Here is an 18,641-nt window from a genome sequence, read left to right as displayed (position 1 = left end):
AATTAGAGAAACCCTTTATCTTAAAACTGCTGGTTCATAAAAAGTTTGTAAGAAAGATAGGAGTGAAATCCAGCTGGCGATCAGTCACCAGTGGTGTTCCCTGGAGGTCGGTATTGGGGCCCATCCTCTTTAATATCTTTATTGATGATTTGGATGAGGGAATTGAGTGCACCCTCAGTAAGGTTGCAGACGACACCAAACTGGGGGGAAGTGTTGATCTGCTGGAGGGTAGGAAGGCCGTGCACAAGGACCTGGACAGAATGGGTTAGTGGGATGAGGTTGAACATGGCTAAGTGCTGGGTCCTGCACTTTGGCCACAACAACCCCATGCAGCACTACAGGCTTGGGGGAGAGTGGCTGGAAAGTTGTGCAGAGGAAAAGTATCTGGGGGTGCTGATTGATGCTTGCCTGAACATGAGCTGGCAGTGTGCTCAGGTGGCCAAGAAGGCCACAACGGCATCCTGGCTTGTAGTGCAGGTCCTGCTCAACAGGACCAGGAAGGTGATCACCCCCCTGTTCTCTGCTCTGGTGAGGCCGCACCTCGAGTGCTGTGTTCAGTTTTGGGCCCCTCACTACGAGAAGGACATCAAGGCCCTGGAGCGTGTCCAGAGAAAGTCTCTGAAGCTGGTGAAGGGCCTGGGACACAAGCCCTGTGAGGGGCAGTTGAGGGAACTGGGGGTGTTTAGTCTGGAGAAGAGGAGGCTCAGGGGAGACCTTATTGCTCTCTGCAACTGCCTGAAAGGAAGGTGTGGGGAGCTGGGGGTCAGCCTCTTCTCACAGGTAACCAGTGATAGGACTAGAGGGAATGGCCTCAAGTTGCACCAGGGGACGTTCAGGTTGGAATTTAGGAGACATTTCCTCTCAGAAAGAGCAGTCAGGCATTGGGACAGGTTGCCCAGGGAGGTGGTGGCATCACCGTCCCTGGAGGTGTTCAAGGAAAGGTTGGACGTGGTGCTGAGGGACATGGCTTGGTGGGTGACATTGGTGGTAGGGGGATGGTTGGACCAGATGATCTTGGAGGTCTTTTACAACCCTAACGATTCTATGATAAATCCTGTTTCATAGAATCATAGAATATCCCAAGTTGGAAGGGACCCATAAGGATCATCGACTCCAACTCCTGGCACCACACAGGTCTACTCCAAAATTCAGACCATGTGACTAAGTGCACAGTCGAAAGACTTCTTAAACTCCGACAGGCTTGGTGCAGTGACTCCTTGCCTGGGGAGCCTGTTCCAGTGGGCGACCACCCTCTCCGTGAAGAACCTCTTCCTGATGTGTAGCCTAAACCTCCCCTGCCTCAGCTTGACACCATTCCCGCGGGTCCTATCACTGGTGACTAAAGAGAATAGGTCGGCGCCTGCCCCTCCACTCCCCCTCGTGAGGAAGCTGTAGACTGCGATGAGGTCTCACATTTGTCAACACTGTTTCTCTCACATTTGTCAACCCTGACACTTTCTTTACACCCTTCTCCATATCTGTGGCACCGTTGGGCTGTCAGCCCCTGAACAAGGTTCTGTTGGGTTATGGTCAGTGCTGCTGCACCAGCCGCAGAACCTGGGATGCCCGGATTCAATTCCCGCTGCAAGCACCTGTATCCCCTGTGGCGGCTGGCAAGCGATGCGCGCTGTGCCTTTCACACAAGAGCAGTACCTCCCCCTCCTGCGGGGATGCTGCCAAGGTGAGGAAGCTGAACTGAAACTTAACTTCTCACCTGCGTTTGCAAAGCTGATAGTGAGAGTCGTGTCTCAGTTTGGACTTTTTGAGCCTGTTCACTAACCAGATTTGCTCTAGAGATGCTAGAAATGCTAGGTCTTCAGGTATCTCTGCTTCAAAAGCTACATGCTTCCCTTTACAAGGTTGCGGTGCCTTTGGTGTGGGATAGGCAGGGCTTCCAGGGAGGTGAAAAAGGCTCCCAGGAAAAAAAATGTTCCCCCGCCTACCTTACTAAGGCTGTACAGCCCAGGCTCTGTACCTGTTCAAACAGGTGTGCAACAAAATTTGGGAAAGGTGCAAAGCCCAGCTCGGTGATTCGGCCATCCCGCCCAGCAGCTGAAGTTCGTCGCTGTCAGAAGCAGAAAAAGCCGCCGAGCTCGAGCACAGGTAGCAGCCTGCTGGTTCTGCTGGCAACCAAGCCGATTTACGGGCGGAGAAGCAGCAGGTGAGGCAGTGCTGGGAGAAAAGAGGGATTTGCGCCCCTCGAAGCACCAGCACCGCCCCAGCCCGCGCGGCTTCTCGCGGGCCTCCCCCTTGCCGGGAAGCAGCTGCGGGCAAAGGGCACCGAGCCCTTACCGGCGGCGCCCCCCGCCCTGCGGCTGCCGCCGGGAGGCGCCTTCCCGCCCCCGCGAGCGGCCGGGAGGAGCCCTGCGGGCCCGGGGCCGAGCTGAGGCCGCTCGCTGCGCAGAGGAGGCCGGCGGGGGCCGCTCCCCAAGGGGGTGGGGGGACGGGGACGGGGCCGGGGCGGGGGCGGCGGCGCCCCCCGGGACAGGGGCGAGCGGGGAGGGGGCGGCTCGCGCCGCGCCGCAACTCAAACCGGCGGCCACCCCCGCAGCCAATGGGCCCGCGGGGCCGCCCGCCGCCACCCAATGGGAACTCGGGGCCGCCCGCCGCCAGCCAATGGGAGCGCGGGGTCGGGGCGGGGCCGGGAGCCCGGCGCGGCTGGGCGGCGAGGCGCGCTCGGAGCGGCGGCGGCCGCGATGGCACCGGAGCGCGGCGCCCGGCCGCCCTCCGCCGGGCCGCCCCCCGCCGGCACCGAGGGGCTGCCCAGGGCCTTCCTGCAGAGCCTGCGCACCCTGTTCGACATCCTGGACGACCGGCGGCGGGGGTACGTGCACCTCCGGGAGATCGAGTCCCGCTGGCAGGGGGCGGAGGCCCGCGAGCTGCCCGCCGGTGTGCTGGAGGGGCTGCGGCGGGCGGCGCCGGCTAGCGGGTACCTCACCTTCGAGCGCTTCGTCCTGGGGCTGCGCGCCGCGCTGCCCGGCGCCGACGGCGGGCCCCCGGGGAAGGGACGAGCCCCGGGGCGCGGCCGCGGCGAGGAGAAGGAGAGGGAGAGGGAGAGGGGCCGCGGCACCGCCGTCAGCGCCTCGCGGAGCCTGGAGAAGCTGCCGAGCCCCCACGGCGCCGAGGAGCGGCGGGGGCAGAGCGCGGGACACCGGGAGCCGGAGCCGGAGCCGAGCCAGCCCCGGGCGCGAGGTGAGAGGGGCCCCGGCACCTCCCGGGCCGGCCGCGGCTCGAGGGGAGGCTTCGGGTGCGGGTCCCTTCACCGGGCCGGAGCGGGCCCGCTCCGCGAGCCGGTGGTGCCCGGCCGTGGGCAGGCGCCGCAGCGGAGCCGGCGGAGTTGCGAGCGGTCCGGCGGCGCCGGTGCCGGAGAGTCGAGTTAGGCAGGGCGGGTTGGGATCCACACCCGTGGCCAGGGCTGGTTCTCAGGCAGCACAGACCTGTTCTTCCTTTTTCATTTAAAGCGACAGTAAATTCTTCCCCCGGGCCAGATGCAGAACTGTGAGAAGTCGCTGATCTTTTTTTATTTTGTCTTCAGTGGGCTTTAATTCAAGCTCTAGATAAACCGGAATGGAGAGCGCACAGTTTGCAAATCCTGCTCTGTCTCAGGCTTGTTCTTCCCTTTACATTTCTCCTCATGTGGGCGCTTGTCTGTTTATAGTGGTGACAAGAAGAATTAAGGGCTTTACAGTAACGTGTCTGTAGTTGTCCTCTGGCACAAAGTCTGTAGGTGACCTTCCTTGTGGGGTGGATCGTGAAGCTGATCGTCTCTGAGAGTCGCTGGGTATTGGGATGGGGAAGCAAACTCCCGAGAGCCAAGCAGCTCTGCTTGAGTGCCAGCCACCGCTGGGTGCTCAGAGTCAGTGCTGTGAGTGTGCATTATCGGAAGGGGTTGCTCCATGATTTCAGGCACATTTTGAATGGTGAAAAAGAGCGAAATCTGATTCAACTGTTTTGTTAATTATGTGGCACTATTTACAGCAATAAATGAATGGGAAAGCAGCATTAGGGAGATGTGCTTCAGTGCCCCCAAGCACTGTCCGGGTGGCCGGGACAGGGAACGCCCCGCAGCCTCTGGCAGAGCTTTGGCTGCAGAGCTCAGCAGCAGGTCGCTGCTGGCTGTGTCCCTTCCTCAGGACCTGGGGTCCCTGTGCCGGATCCGCCAGGGTTCTCCTGATCCTGGGCCAGTGAGCTGTTAGAGGGCTTTGTGCTGTCTCATGTGGCTTTGTCCTAGGGCTGCAGTCTGGCATTGCACCTAAAGTGGGGCATCCACCTACTGCTGCAGGAAGCACGGCTCTTACCCCCACCCCAGCGTTCTCCATCCTTCACTTGTCTTAGGTGCAGTGACTGGGAGGTTCATGGAGTGAGGTGATTCATCCAACTGAATGGGTGTAAAATACGTTATTTTTGTACTTTTATGTGCTTATATGTGTTCTTTGGCAGCTACACGATCATTCAGTTTGACAGGCTGGTGAGAATTTTGGGCTGACAAAGGCAGGAGAGGGAGAGCACCACTTCTGGCACCCCTCTGCACGTTGACCAGTCACGGTGCGGCATGCTGAGCTTGGCAAGGGCGAGGCTTGTTCGCTGACGTCTAGATTTGCTGCTAATAAGTAGGAAATGTTATAAGGACTTTTACCTATTCCAGTGAAGTGCGTTGAGATCTACTGAAACAGAGCTCTGTGTGAGAACTTGGTGTTTGTTATTGCAACACTTGAGCAGGATGACTTCCTTTACCTTGGGAAAGTTGTCTGAGCTAGTTTGCCTTCCATTCCCCACCCTTTCCTTCCCAGTCCCTTCTGTGGGGTGGAGAAGAAATTTTAAACATTGCAGAGATTGCTTTTCATTTTGCCTCCAGACTAATCACTAGAACTTACTTAGCGGAATGGTATTAAACTGGCTGGCTGTTTTATCATCAAGAATGTAAATCCAAAAAAAAATTGAAAAAAAAAATCTTGCTTGGTAAATAATCATCAAATTGAAAGCTCTCTACTAGATAGGACTGAGCAGATGACTACTGTGGAATATAACTTTCTGGTTGCTGAGGATCTTTCCATTATAGTATGGTATACCGACGTCCTGAGTCTGCAGGCAGGTTTAGTGCCTCAGCCCTTGCTGCCAGCTTCCCCAAAAGCAGGGCTATATTCTGGCAACAGGCCTGAATTTCAGACTAATTCAGCAACTTAGTGAAAGTTATAACTCAGAGTTACCATATCTCTTTTAACTCTGGATCCTGCACACCGGCTCAGTGATACCTTCTACTGCAGAGGACTTTCCTAGCATGTGATTGAACTCGTGCGTGTTCCCCTCAAAGGGATGTGAAAGAGTCAAGTGTCAATGAGGCAAGACTTGGCTCTTTTCTCACTGAGGAGAAATGTGGGTCCAGTAAGGCCTGTCTCAATTAGTTTACATCATTTGGGCTCCAGGCTATTCTGAGCCTCCAGTCACATGATGTACCTTTTGTAAGAACTCTAGCCAGGAGTGGGGAGATGGTGTATCAGTACTTGTAAACATCAAATAGTTTGAGGGAGCTCTCCCTGTCTGTGTTCCTGAGGGAAGGAGGTACTGACAGGATGCTACCCAAGCTCTATCTACTTCCTGGCCCAGGGTGGATCCGCATGTGACAGAGGTAATTTGAATATGAATTATGGCAAGATGGCAGAGGCTGAGGGCTAGGTGACCTTCCTGGCACTTCCAGGTGGTGCAGTGACCTAGTGGGACAGCAATTCAAGTCCCTGTTCCACCTTCATCACTGGCTTCTGTTAGCACGGGCAGAGACATGGTAGCATGGGCTTCTGAAGACATTCCTGCTCGATGTCGTCTTCAAGCTTCTCAGAAGTTGTTGTCAGCCAGGCAGTGCTGGAGCAGCCTGCACATCGTGAGCAGTTGCTTGGTTGCCAGCCACAGTGTCCAGGAGCCCACTGATGTGCCCGGCACGAGGATGGTGAGGCTGATGTTGGAGATGTCACTGTGCACAGAAGGCACCGTGACAGCTCCCTGCTGCTGGTTCTTAGGTTGCCTGCTGCAACAGGCGTCACAGCATCAGGGGTCTTTACCCTTGCGGTTCCCTATGGAAAAGCTTTCATCCCTGCTGAGAGCCAAGGAATTAAGATACGGGGTGGTAAGTGCCTTGTCCAAGGGGTCTGCAGTGTCCATGGGCACTGCCTCCTACCAGCGCAGCCTTTGTGGCTTGGGTGGCCTGGCTCTAGCAGCCTGGGAGGGAGGAGGCAGGACCTCTTCTGCACCCTAGAAAGGCTGATCCCTACTCATTACCAGAGGTTTTGTTTTAGTTACTATGTTGTTAGCTCAGGTGCACAGAGCTCATTTGTTTGACTAGTGAGCACGTTCTAGCACGGTCTTATCAGAGTTTCAGCTCAGATCAGCCTGTGGGCTCTGTGCCTTTATCATGCCACACAGACCCAATACTAGCAACTTTCGGGTAACAGCAGCAAAAACTGTTTTAACGTGTTGTTTCTACCCTGCAGCTCTTCTCAGGGGTGCTCCTGATTTTGCTTTGGAATTCTGCTTATCAAAGCTAGTCTCAGTTTTGGGACTGTTCTTCTGCTTCCCCATCAGGATGTGTTACAGGTCTGCTAGGAGAACGTGTGCACAGCTGCACCAGTCTTGCTGTTTTAGCTGCCCCTCCCAGGTAGATATGGGTGTTTGAAACTAAAGACAGTTGGCAAAACAGATAAATGAGTGATATCAAAGACTTTGTGCTTAGTAAGATGCCAGAGACCTTTCTCTGCTGGAGCACTTGCTGATAAGACAAGTGGGACACTGTGATGAATCAGCAGGAGGATTTTTCCCATACCATCGTGGCCCCTCTCCTCAGTGACGCAAAGTGACAGGCTGAGCGAGGTGACCGCATAGCATGCCACTGTTGGGGCATTGCCTGCTGTGAGTGCGATTCTAGCTCCTGTTGCTGAACTGATAGATATGTGGCAGCACAGACACCCGCAGCGTGGTGCGATTCTCCCTGACCTCACTGCCTTCCAGCTCCCTCCTGTGAACCGAGCTTGTCTTTGAGATGCAGGGTGACTTCTGCTGTCTCAGCTCGCTTCTCCTGCCCTATATTCCTCTTCCTTCCCATCTGTGTGCTCTGCTGAGGAGGCTTGTGCAGCAGCTAGGTGGTGTGCCTGGCTGGGCAGCACCACACGTCCTGCCTCAGCACTCCCAATCCTTCATGCCCGTCTGCACTGGAGAACATGCTAGACCTGTGGGAGGCTGCTCAGGTGCCTGGGAGCCGGCGTGTGCCCAGCCCATAGAAGAAGGATGTGGCGATGGGCTGGAGTGCCTGGGAGATACATGGGCAGCGGTCCCATGGAGATGTTTTCCACAGCTGCCTCCTTTCACTGGCCTACTTCCCTGCTGCCGTTTTCTAGCTCTTTTTTGAAAGTAGGGAAAGCAAAAAGCTGTGATCAGAGAGCATGGTGAGCAGCAAGAATGAGGGGGTGAGCACGCGGTAGGGTCTGCTGGGGACTCGGCAGGGGACTGGAGCAAGGAGGGAGCGCAGCAGCCTTGCTGCCTGGGCATGTCTGGAAGGGGTGGTGGCAGCAGCCTTGGTGCCCTGGCACCACGCTTCACAGCAGCAGGGCGGTGCTCTAAGCTCATCCAGCAACATGGAGCTGAGCTGGCTGGGACATGGCTGCAGGGCTGCCTTTCTGGCAAGTTAGGCAGGGCATGCAGTGCAGGGCTTGTGCTGATTTCAGAAGGTGCTTAGCCAGTACCTGCTTTAGTGTACCAGCGTGTAGCATGGGCAGGAGACATCTGATCCAGCCTGAAATCTGCCAGTGTGAATTTAATCTGCAAAAATAGGTTATGTGTGGATTTGGACCAGCATCATTTGTATGTAGTACATCAGCCTTTTGCTAAATAGGATGTTGGGATTTTGATAAAATTTTGGTAACCCTGTAGCCAGATTGTATGTTTAGACCAAAGGCATGCGGCTTCTGGTATGCATCACCCCCTTTAGCACCAAGCACATATCTGGGTGGGGGAAGAAAGTGTAATTGTTCTGAAATGTGTTGGTCTGATCTCCGTGACCGTCTCCAGAGCTGCTCTAAGTGGCTGCCCCCTCCAGAAAAAGCCCCTTGTGAGAGCTGCCACATGTGACTGGAGAAGGAGCTGATCTCCGACTCTCTATGATGCTGCTGGGTTGCCACTGTTTGTACAAATGGGAGCAACTGTGTGAGCCCGTCACCAAACGGGAGCTGCCTTCAGGAGGAGGTGAGTGCATGGCAAAGCCTGTGCTTCCTGAGCAGAAGTCAGGGATCCCGTGAAGACTGGACAAAAGGGTTGGCAGTACCACTAATGGTATAACTGTGCTGGAACTGAAGCAGCATTGCCTAGAAGCTGCCTGCTTTTTACAGAAGATGATCACCAAAGTCTGTTGCCAGCCTGGCACAACAAAGTAAGCTGTTGCTGAGGTCTGGCTTGCCTGCACAAAGATGTGAGCAGGTGCTAGGGCCAGTGCTTCCTCAGCTGCTGCCTGCCCTGCCTGCTTGCAGGGCTACCCCACAGACTGCCCCACAGAGGGGCCATGGGGAGGTTTTGTTGCAAGCAGCTGGTGCCCTCATGCTTTCATCTATTACAGGTATTGATGTTAAGTGTGCTGGGCAGTCCCAGGGAGATGGTGGCCATGGAGGCACTGGGGACGTTCGGAGACATCAGAGGGGACGTGCAGAACACCGGAGACACACTATCGCCAACGGTGTGGATTTTAGCATGGTAAGGAAACAGCCTTGTCCTGGGCTGCAGTCAAGGAGCCTGCCCCTGCAGGATTTCTGTTATAAAGCTGTGTTGATGTACATGGTGGTCTTGCAGTTACTTCCAAGGTGTTTTCTGTCCTGAAATGTGCAGGAGGAGGAGGAGGTATGGTTTCCCCTGTGTCCCATGGAGCGATGTCAGCCCATGGAGTTGGCACCTGTGCAGTCAAACGCTGTCTTCATGGGCAAAAACTTGGGTAGAGAAAGGCAACAATTTACCTTATGGTGCAGGAGAAGGCCCCAGTGCTGCAGTCACCCGAGAATATTGGTCTCTGGGCTTTTCAGGCATGCCTTGTGCAGAGCCTCTGTGCTGTGTCCTCCACTAGCTGTTCTTTGTAGGTCAGGGCTCAAGCATGCTGATCCTTGTGGCTCCCGAGAGATTTTTGCCATTAATGCAGAGAAATCTGAACTGAATTTGGCTGGGAAGCCCAGTATCAAGGGATCTGCTCCACTCTCTGTCCCTGAATGGAGAGGTTTGGATCAGATTGCCCAGACCAAGGGATCTGTGCTGCTCCCAAGCGGAATGGAGAAGATGCCTGGGCATGTTTCCCACAAGCTCAAGCCAAGACCTTGCCTGCAGGATGAGTGATCGTCTGGTCTTCCTCGCTCTGTCTCATGGCGTGAGAGCTGCAGGCAAGGCCGTGACTCTCACATCTGCAATTCCACTTCTGGCACCCTGGTGTCACCGGCTCCCTGATCTGAGCAGGGCCAGCAGGCTGCATGGGTGTCCTTGTGCAGCATTGATTTACAGCATTGCACTGGACTTGGGCAACATAACACGCTCTGATTTGTGGCCTGACCAGTCTGGGGAGGGGGCAGTTTATGCACACGTGGGAAAAGATTTGTCGGGCTTACAGCAATGCAAGGGGCTGGGTCTTTCCCTCTCAGACTGAGGGGGTCTTTGCTGAGAGGTGCTGATATAGAGCAATAAATGTGGATGTGTCTGCCTGGGATTAGGGCTCCCTGTGGTCCTCAGGTTTCTGGTGGTTGGATGTTGCTGCTTTGACAGGGTATGCCCCCTTCCTCCCTTAGCAGGGCTCTCACATGTGCACATGGCTCCAAGGTGGAATGCAGCAGAGGTGTCATCACTGCCCTGAGTGTGAAGTCCTGCCTGGTGCTGATGAGGAAGGGGATGGTGGCCAGGGTGTCTCGCTGAAAGCTGGTGTTTGTTCCCAGCACTGCCACAAGTGCTGTTGCTTTTTAGTGTTGCCATGGCCTTTGTTTCCCAGTTGTGGCGGAGGTGGGAGGCAGGTGCTCTACCTTTCTTCCGTCCATCCATCTCTAGTGTATCCGAGTGCTGCACTGCCTTTATGTGTTCCTCCTCCCAGAGACAGGATGCCTCAGCTTGTCCTGTGGGGGTGAGAAGCCTTCCCATGCACCAGGGCAGAAGTATTTGGTACAAATTCCACTTCTGAGTATGCAGAGACGGTTGGAACAGGTTTGAATCCAGCGAGGATTGAATCTGCATGCAGGGTGGGGATCTTGCCTGGCTACACTTCCTCCCTGATGCTGGGAGGATATTTGGCAAGACAAGGTGCACAGCTGTGATTAGGCTAATCTGCCTAAAACCTGGGGGGTGGAGGGGCGTAGAAGGAGGGTAGTGAGGCACTGTTGTCCATCGTGCGTCCCATAGGTGCACTAGGACCTGTTCATCCTGATCAGCAAAGCAGATGAGTGCGGGCTGTGCTGCAGCCCCGGGACCCTTTTTGGTAGACAGCTGGTGACTGCTTAGATGTTTGGTGGTTTTTGTTGTTGTTTTATTTTCAATGAGTCCATTGATCGACCCAATTTCCCCATGTCTTTGGCATAGCTGGAATGAGACCTGTGAGAGGCTGAGCACTTCTGTTTGCAGGCAGCCCAGAGAACAGCACTCTCCCCTCCCCTTCCACCACAGGCAGTGACCAACCAAGATGCGCTGTGCCCATTCCACCTCCCCATTCTCCTGCCCCAGAAGCTGCTCTGCCCCTATCTGTATCCTGTCCTCTGCCCCTAGATCGATTCCGTCTGTCCCTGCAGCTGACAGAACTGCTGATGTCCCACTGCTCTGTGGGATGCTGCCTCTTCCTCCGGTTTCCGTGCTGACCAGCAGGCCCAGTGGGACCAGGTTGGGATAGGCAGTCACAGGCTGCAGCCAGAGCTGGATGGGGGTCCTTGCCACATACAGCACCTTCTTCATGCCCCTCAGCAATACTCTGTGTAGCACCAAGGCTCTGCGGTTCTTTGTGTGGGTACGTCCCCTTCTGTCTGTTTGTCCATATGAGCATGTGTGTGTGAGTGGCTGCTGTATCGTAATCAGCATTTCCAGAAGCAGAGGGAGCAAGAACAGCCCTGGCATAAAGGGTAGCTGGCATGTGACAATTGTGAGACTTAGGGAGTGGAGGTGGGGACAGAGAAGTGCTGGCAGCCTAAAGAAGCTGTTGGCACAGTCCCACCTGTTTGCTGGAGGCGATCGATGTTTAGGGTCACTTCTGAGCTGAATTGTTCCCATCCAGATGTTCTCCAAAACAGCAGAAGAGGTTCCCGAGTGTCCAGCAGTTTCTAGGCTTGCCTGCTTGCGTGATCAGAGTGCTTATGGTGGATGGAGAGCTGTCTGCCCTCCACAGTGAAGACTCTCCTGGTGCTCAGCCTGTGCCACAGACTGTGGAGGTCAGGCTACATCACAGCAGAGAAGGCAGGCAGCCATTTGCTCTGGGGAGTGCTGGGCACGTAGCCCAGTGCTCTCGACATGGAGGAAGGCCTTTCTGCCTTGGAGCAGCCACAAGGGTGGCCCAGGAGGGGCGTGAGCTGGGGGAGCAGGCTGGTACAGCTTGGGGGAAGGGGATAGGAGTTGGACTCGATGATCCTTATGGGTCCCTTCCAACTTGGGATATTCTATGACTCTATGACAGGGAAGAGTGAAGGCTGATGAACTGTGCTGTGGTCGTTCTGTTCTTCTGGGAACAGAGCCTCCTCTTCTCATGACACCTCTGTGATTTCCTCATGGCAGTGCAGAGCCAAGGGGCCTTGGGAGAAGGGGGTGGCAGCAGAGCAGGGAGGCCCCTTGTCAGCTGGGCACAGGCAGCTAGGTGCTGCTGCTGCCTGCTGTTGATGGAGGGCCCAAGCTGCCTGTGCTGCAGCAGGTTGTGGCTGGCAGGGCCCTGTTCTGCTCATCCCAAAGGGGTGGGGGCAAGAGCCCTGGGTGCTCTGTTAGCAGCCCTCTGGACATGTGAACATATCATGCCCCTCTCCATATGACTCTTGAGCTTGAACCTGAAAGACTAAGCAGACACCACCAGCAGAAGGGTATGCTGTGCTCAACTCCAAGATGCCTTGGGCAGAAAAGCAAAGGAGAAAGCAGAGAGCTGGGTAAACAGGACTGTAGATTTTGCCTGGGGTTCTAGTCTGTGTAGATAGCTTGGCTGCTCTCTGAAGGCCAGGTGAACTTGTGCTACTGATTGAAGCTTGCAGCCTCAAGAGGATTTAGAGTGTGGGTGCAGGCCCCGTTCTTAGCACATCCCTGGATAAATGACAAAGCAGAGAAACGTGCTTCTTCACTAAGAGCTGGTGGGGAGCAGGCCTGGTTCCTTAGACAGGAGGATGGAGGTGACCTGACTGCCCTTCAGCTGCTGCAATTGTTCTCCCAAACTGGAGAATTCTTACCCCAAATCAGGATCAGGCAGTGGCTGTCATCCAAATTCTCCACAGCTTTTCATGGGGAAAAGGACTGACACAGCTGCTGGTAACCAAATTCCTCTGTGTCTCGTGAAGAAACCAGCTCCTTGGGCTTGGCAAGACCTTGGACTAGGCTAGAGGAAATTGCTTGAACTTTGGATTAAGTTGATCTGTAGATGCCTTCGCTTGGGATCTGATGGGGCAGTGCTTCTCTGAACATTTGACTTGGACCTGGGTGAGGAGGGGGTAACACATCTGTGCACTGTCCTGCAGCTGAAGCATATGAAGGAGCTGGAGCAGGAAAAGGATTTCTTGCTTCAGGGTCTGGAGATGGTTGAACGTGCCCGTGAATGGTACCACCAGCACATCCACTTCATGCAAGAACGCCAGAGACTCCTGGGAAAAAACAAAACCAGTACTGTGAGTCTAGGGCTTGTTCTGGGGATTTCCATCTGCTTGGGAGGGTCTGTGGGATGTGAGAACTGGGCTGGGATGTATTGGTGCACCCAGCATTGGCCTGGCTCTGCTGCCTCTGCTTGTTGCGTGTGCTCTCACCGTTTGACCGAGGATCCCAGAGGGGCTGGGGACAATGGACCAACCCTCCCTTGGCAGAAGAGAGGGAGAGTGGCAGCAGGTAAGCAGGGTATGAGCGAGCCCCTCCACGCGCCTGGTGTGGAGCTGTGGGGTTGCTGCCTGAAGGGGATCAGGCCTGGCCTCTCGCCATGGTGGATTTCCCAGGTAAAATTGCCCAATGCAGAGAGGCCGGCCCTTCCTCACCAACTGGGACATTCTGCTGCCCACCCGCCAGCCGCAGGGCTCTTCCTTGGGCCGGCCCACCTGGGGGAGCCCTAGGGCAGCACAGGAAGGGTCTTCCCTTGTGTGGACACCCATGGCCTTGGCACAGCTGGCCAGCCCCACTCACCTCCTGCCAGGCTGCGTGCAGGTTCAGGATCAGAGCATGACAGAGCAGCCACAACCTCAGCCCTTGTGCTGTCTGTGCCATAATGCCAGGCTTGAGGCCGGTGTCTTGCCTTCTGAACATGGGTATGTCCCACGGCCTGTGCAAGCTCCCTGCTGCAAAGGTGCAGGGCCAGCTGAGACATGGAAGCAGGTGGGTGCACCAGCTCTGGGAGGTGTTTGGAGGGGGCTGGAGGCCAGCCAGCCACCAAGCCCTCTCTGCAGGGCAGAATGACTCCCTAGAAGCTGGCCCCAAAATAATGCCTGGACTCTTCTGCCCCATCCCCCAGGACTTGTTCCCTGATGGCAGCCAGAGCCACCTGGGGCGCCTGCTTCCCAAGCTGCAGGAGGTGAACCGCTGCCTGGGTGACCTCCTGTCCGCCGTGGGCAAGGTGAGAGAGCAGGACGTTAGCAGCTTGCCATCGCTTGTGTGAGCTAGGGGCCTGCCCTTTCTGCCCTCACACTGACAGCTGGGCTGTCACTGGAGCTTCCCCAGGCTCTAGGGGCCAACTTGACTCTGTTGGCAAGACAAGGATGGTAGACAGCCAAGAGGACAGTGCAGCTAGTCCTGGGCTAGGATGGAGGATTCTCAAGGTATTTGAAGTGATAAAGGAGGTCCCCAAAAAGGTGTAGACCTTGTCATGTGAACAAGGAAAGCATCCTGCTGAGGTGCCGAGCCAGTCCTCTTGGAACTGGCTGTCCTGGATGCCAGGTCACATGGGCTCCTGGCAGGAGCGGGACACATTGGCATGAAAGCTTCCACTTCTGTCTAGAAAAGCCTTGGTGGAGACCCTGTGATGGCCTGTGCTGACTGTACTGGTGGGGTCTTAATCCTGTGTAGGACTTTGCTCAGCTCCCAGTCTATTAGTTCCCCATGGGTCACAGAAACAGCTTCTATCTTGGGACACAGGTTGGGGAGGGTCACCAGGAAGAGAGCTCAGTGTCTCAGCCCTTCCCTTCATCTTCTCCACAGCCAGGGAACCCTTCCTCAGCTCTGAGCAGGCTGGCCCCCACAGCCCCCGTGGTGTCCCCAGCCTCAGCAGGTTCCCAGCAAGCCATCAATATGCTGAAAGAGCAAAACCGACTTCTCACCAAGGTGAGTGGGGGTGACAGAGAGGAGATACACTTATGGAGAAGGCTGGGAGGGAGCCATTGGGGAAAAAGTATGAGACAGTTAGAAAGTGTTCCTTCAATCTGGCCAACCTTGGTCATCCTGGAGAAGGGCTGTGGGCTACACCTGGAGCCCTTCCATGTCCTGCAACTGGGTACCCCTCCTGTTGAGGGGCATGTGTCTAGCTATTTGCTAGGTGAGGGACTGTGGACATGGACCTCACTTTCCCTGCCAAAGGGAAAAGACCATGACAAATAAAGGCCACAAGAGGGTGCAGATGCTGCATCTTGGGTCTGTAAGCAGTGCTTCTGGGAAGCAGACACCAAAGATGCCCCTGCCAGGGCCACGCTCACCACAGGGATTCGCATCCTGGCACATGCAAATGGTGGTTTTGGGCTGTGGGGGGCTTAGAGCAGCTGAGCCTAGCCCAGCTCACAGATGCCTCAGGCACAGCAGAGCTCTGATCAGTGTTTTCCTCTTCTGTCCTGTGCAGGAGGTGACTGACAAGAGTGAACGCATCACCCAGCTGGAGCAGGAGAAATCTGCTCTGATCAAGCAGCTCTTTGAGGCTCGCGCACGCAGCAACCATGAAACGAGCCAGCTGGACTCCACCTTCATCTAGTGCCTGTCCCCCAGTACTCTTCCCGGCCCTGTACTTCAGCTTCCCCAGAGGGGTTTGTGGGGCTGGGACTCTTGCCCTAAAACCATTGCGTTCATTGCTCCAGTGTGGAGCTCTCAAGAGCTGTGCAGGTCTAGAACTGCTCGTGGTGTCCCTGTGGGAGGAAGCTGGGGACAGCACTTCCCCAACCCTGCTTGGGCAGGCCTGGGGAGTCTACCCTCCCTGCTGTGCTCAGCCAGCAGCACTGCTCGCAAGCTACTCCTTTTCTAAAACTGACTGCAGTGACTACTCCCCCATCCCGTGATCCCCAATGTGTTGGGTGAAACAGACGCTACCCATGCTGTCTGCACAGGGAGAGGTGGGGGAGAGCTGCTGTACTCGTGGCCTGACTTAGGCTGAATTCTGGCTGCTCTTAGAAAAAGATGATGCATCTTGAACACTCCAGCTGGCATTCCCAGGCAAGCCTGGCCATTGAAAGGTGCCCTGTCTGTTGCTTGTCCCTCTGTCAGGGGACAAGATTGCAAATCTGTAATGGGGCATACCTAGCTCCTCCCTGCTCTCTGCTGGTGGAACCAGGCTGCAGAGCAGTGCCCGAGCTGGTGCTCCTCCTAGGGCAATCCCTTTCTCCAGTTTGCTGTAGTGATGCCACAGTTGCTGTTTACACATCTGCAGGCTCCTATAGTTAATGAGCCATAGACCCAAATGAGGTAGCCCTGTACCTCTTGAGCTGCTGTTTCAGGCTCTCTGCAGATTGAGGCAGATACCTCTATGTCACTTTATTTTGTTTGACCTGGTAAGCATTTGCTTATAAGCCTGGCAGTCATATTTTTTCATGATGACTTTAGAAGGAGGGCAATAACAGAAGCCTGATTTCACATTGGGGCTTTAGGACTTGGTTTCTTGTAACCGAATGTGGGTGATGAAGAGGAAGCTGCTAGGCTCTTTCTTTGTACATCTCCAAGTGGAGAAATGGCAGCTTTGGGTGACCTGGTAGTATATGCAGGCTACCTGGGGTGACGTCCTGGGTGTGAACTGAATCCTTCTCCAGCTCTATTGGGGTGGTGGTCATGTTAGACTGGTGTGCCTCGGGATACCTCCTCCTTCCCACCCAGCTCAATGATGAGGCTTGAGCTGTGGCTTGGTACTTCGTACTTACGGTACATTCATAGGAGATCCACGTGAATCCCCATGTAGCACAGTCCTAGTCTTTTGTAGCTCCAGGACCTTTCTCTTCAGCATTGTTTGTGCTTGGACTCTACTGGCACAGTGCTGTGGCACAATGCACTGAGCTGGGCAAAAGGTTCTGGACCTGCCCTGCTTTAACAGGTTTAGCTCTGTTGGACTGGGAACTGTGCAAACCAGTTCCTCTCCCACTCCTGGGAAGATGTTTCTACCAGTCCAGTGCTGTCTGTCCTACCCAACTCCTCTCTGAGCTTGATCTTGACCTGAAGCTCACTGCAGGGCATGTGGTCACAGTTCTTCCTTTGTACCTACTGCCCCCTGCCAGAGTGGGCATCAGCAAAGTGTTAGGGAAAGGAAGAAAGAGCAAGGCCATGGCAAGTCATGTCCTGTATCTGCAGGAGTGTGCTGTTAGTTATCCCCTGGGCATCGGTGCCTGCCATCTCTTTGATGTCTCCTCTGGTGTCCAGTCCCTGTTTTGCCTGAGACTGAAGGAAAAGCGTCTCTCTTCATAATCTGTCTTTAGTGATAATAAAGTGGGGTGAACTGTTTAGTTTATCCTTCTGTTTCTCTGACTAAATCAGCCCATTTGTTGCTGCAAGCCTTGCAGTTCCTGACTGTCCTGTCCCAAGGGATTGTGGGTGAGCTGAGGTTGCACAGTGGGTCTCTGCTCCAGGTTGGGTTCCCATGCTCTTTCCCTTCCCCTCTGGGCATCCCTACGCTCTTGGGCTGGGGACGCTCCCAGTCTTCCCTCGCTACTGTAGGATGGAATCATGAAACCCCCATGCACACCCCCCAAACTTTAACGTTATTATTTCTTCTCAAGCAATGCTCCAGTATGACCACCTCCAATGACTGTGGGCAGCTGAGTTGCAATGACTGGTGCCAGCTCTGCAGTTGTCTTCCTGCACAGGGAGCCTGAGGGGAACTCTCCGGCAGGGTGCATCATGGTGCACATCCCTCTGCCTTGCACCAAAGGTGGCTGCACCTGCACCAGGTGAAGCTCAGGGCCCTGCACTGGCAGGAGGCACCTTCCTTTGACATTATGCAGAGCCGTGACCTGGGGTGAACTGGGACCCTTGCTGCACGCTACAGAGACCAACCTGCAGCACTGTGCTCTGCAGGCGAGCTGCCCAAGCCTCCGCGCTCCCAGTATGGGAGCAGAGCCACGGAAAGAAGACCTGAGCCAAGCCTCCTGTGCCTGGGAGAAGAATCATTGCAGCAGCCTCTTTCACGCGGTGATTAGGGTAGCCACAATTCCCAGACAGGGCAAGGAGGGGGTGATAATTGCCCTCAGTTCCCCTGTTTAATATCTTTCCTAGGACATGAAGTCCCAGAGGTCTTTCAAAGAAAAGAGAGGATCACTGTCCCTGCTCAATGCCACTCTGTGTGGAGCCAGGGCAGCTCTGCCACTGCCCTTGTGCTGGGGCCTGCCCAGCTGGAGGGGAACAGCCTCTCTGCAGCCTGAGCAGTGCTGGCCCCAGGCCCTCTCCCTGCAGGGAAGCTCTGGGATATGGGAGCCCCCTGCCAAGACTCGCTGAGGGCTGGGAGTCACAGTCCCTGGCCTGGAGTTGCAAGACCTGGCTTGGCTACACTGCTTCTGGGTCCCTGGGTGGGGCCTGGCCTGTGCCTGACCCTCACCTGTGTGCCTAGGCTATGTCACCTTCCACCCTGTTAAGCACAAGCAGCTCTGTGATGGTCCAGCGGCTGTGAGACCTGGGTTTGTGCCCAGGGCTGTTAGCAGGGTGCTGGTGAAGTGGGTGAACATCTTCCCTTCTTTTTGGGCTCTGATCTCGCTGGGTCTGCGCAAATCTGTGAAAGCACATCCAGGTGTGCTGATCACATCTGGAAACTTGTGCACAGTTGCAGCACAGCAGGAACCACCACAGCAGGTCCGGTCTGTGCCCAGCCAAACCACCTAAACTCAACCCCCTGACACCTGAGGTTGTCAAAAGCAAGGTGCATCACCATATAGTCACCACTCAAGCCTTCATGTATTATCACAGGCTCGGGAGCTGCTGGCCCCAGGGTGAAACTGAACAGGGGCAGCTGGTGTCGGAAGAGGACCATCCACAGAGGGGTGTGGGCAGGGTGTGCTTGGCCCTGGCCAACCAAGAAGTCTTGCTGGTCCCCAACCTGCCCCAGAGGATCCATGATCTCATCTACTGTGTCCCTAGCTATGCTCTTTGGGAAGGGTTCAATTGCCCAGGTCTATTTGTAGGTTCTTTCTCTTCTTCTGCCCAGTTCCATGCCCTTCTCACGCCCTTTAAGGCTGGGCTGTGTGCCCAGCTACCCCCCTTAAAGAAGGGCTGCTCTCCCAGCAGAGCAATTATTCCAAATGCCAGCCGGAACAGCCGCA

At 55.3% G+C, this 18,641-nt stretch overlaps 1 protein-coding gene across 1 annotated transcript; it reads left to right on the top strand.

Moving 5' to 3' along the window:
• Positions 1-1,796: 1,796 nt before the first annotated feature.
• On the top strand, positions 1,797-16,840 carry SAPCD2 (suppressor APC domain containing 2). Its single transcript, XM_050714665.1, has 8 exons — positions 1,797-1,820; positions 2,489-2,608; positions 2,649-3,192; positions 8,594-8,727; positions 12,690-12,836; positions 13,664-13,765; positions 14,347-14,469; positions 14,978-16,840. The coding sequence occupies exons 1-8, from the start codon at positions 1,797-1,799 to the stop codon at positions 15,104-15,106; spliced, it is 1,323 nt and encodes a 440-aa protein (XP_050570622.1). The 3' UTR covers positions 15,107-16,840.
• The last annotated feature ends 1,801 nt before the right edge of the window (positions 16,841-18,641 follow it).

Source organism: Cygnus atratus, chromosome 19, assembly GCF_013377495.2.
Source record: "Cygnus atratus isolate AKBS03 ecotype Queensland, Australia chromosome 19, CAtr_DNAZoo_HiC_assembly, whole genome shotgun sequence".
In the NCBI taxonomy this organism is placed as follows: domain Eukaryota; kingdom Metazoa; phylum Chordata; class Aves; order Anseriformes; family Anatidae; genus Cygnus; species Cygnus atratus.
Note: the sequence above shows the minus strand (reverse complement) of the source record. Positions and strands in the feature narration are given on the sequence as shown.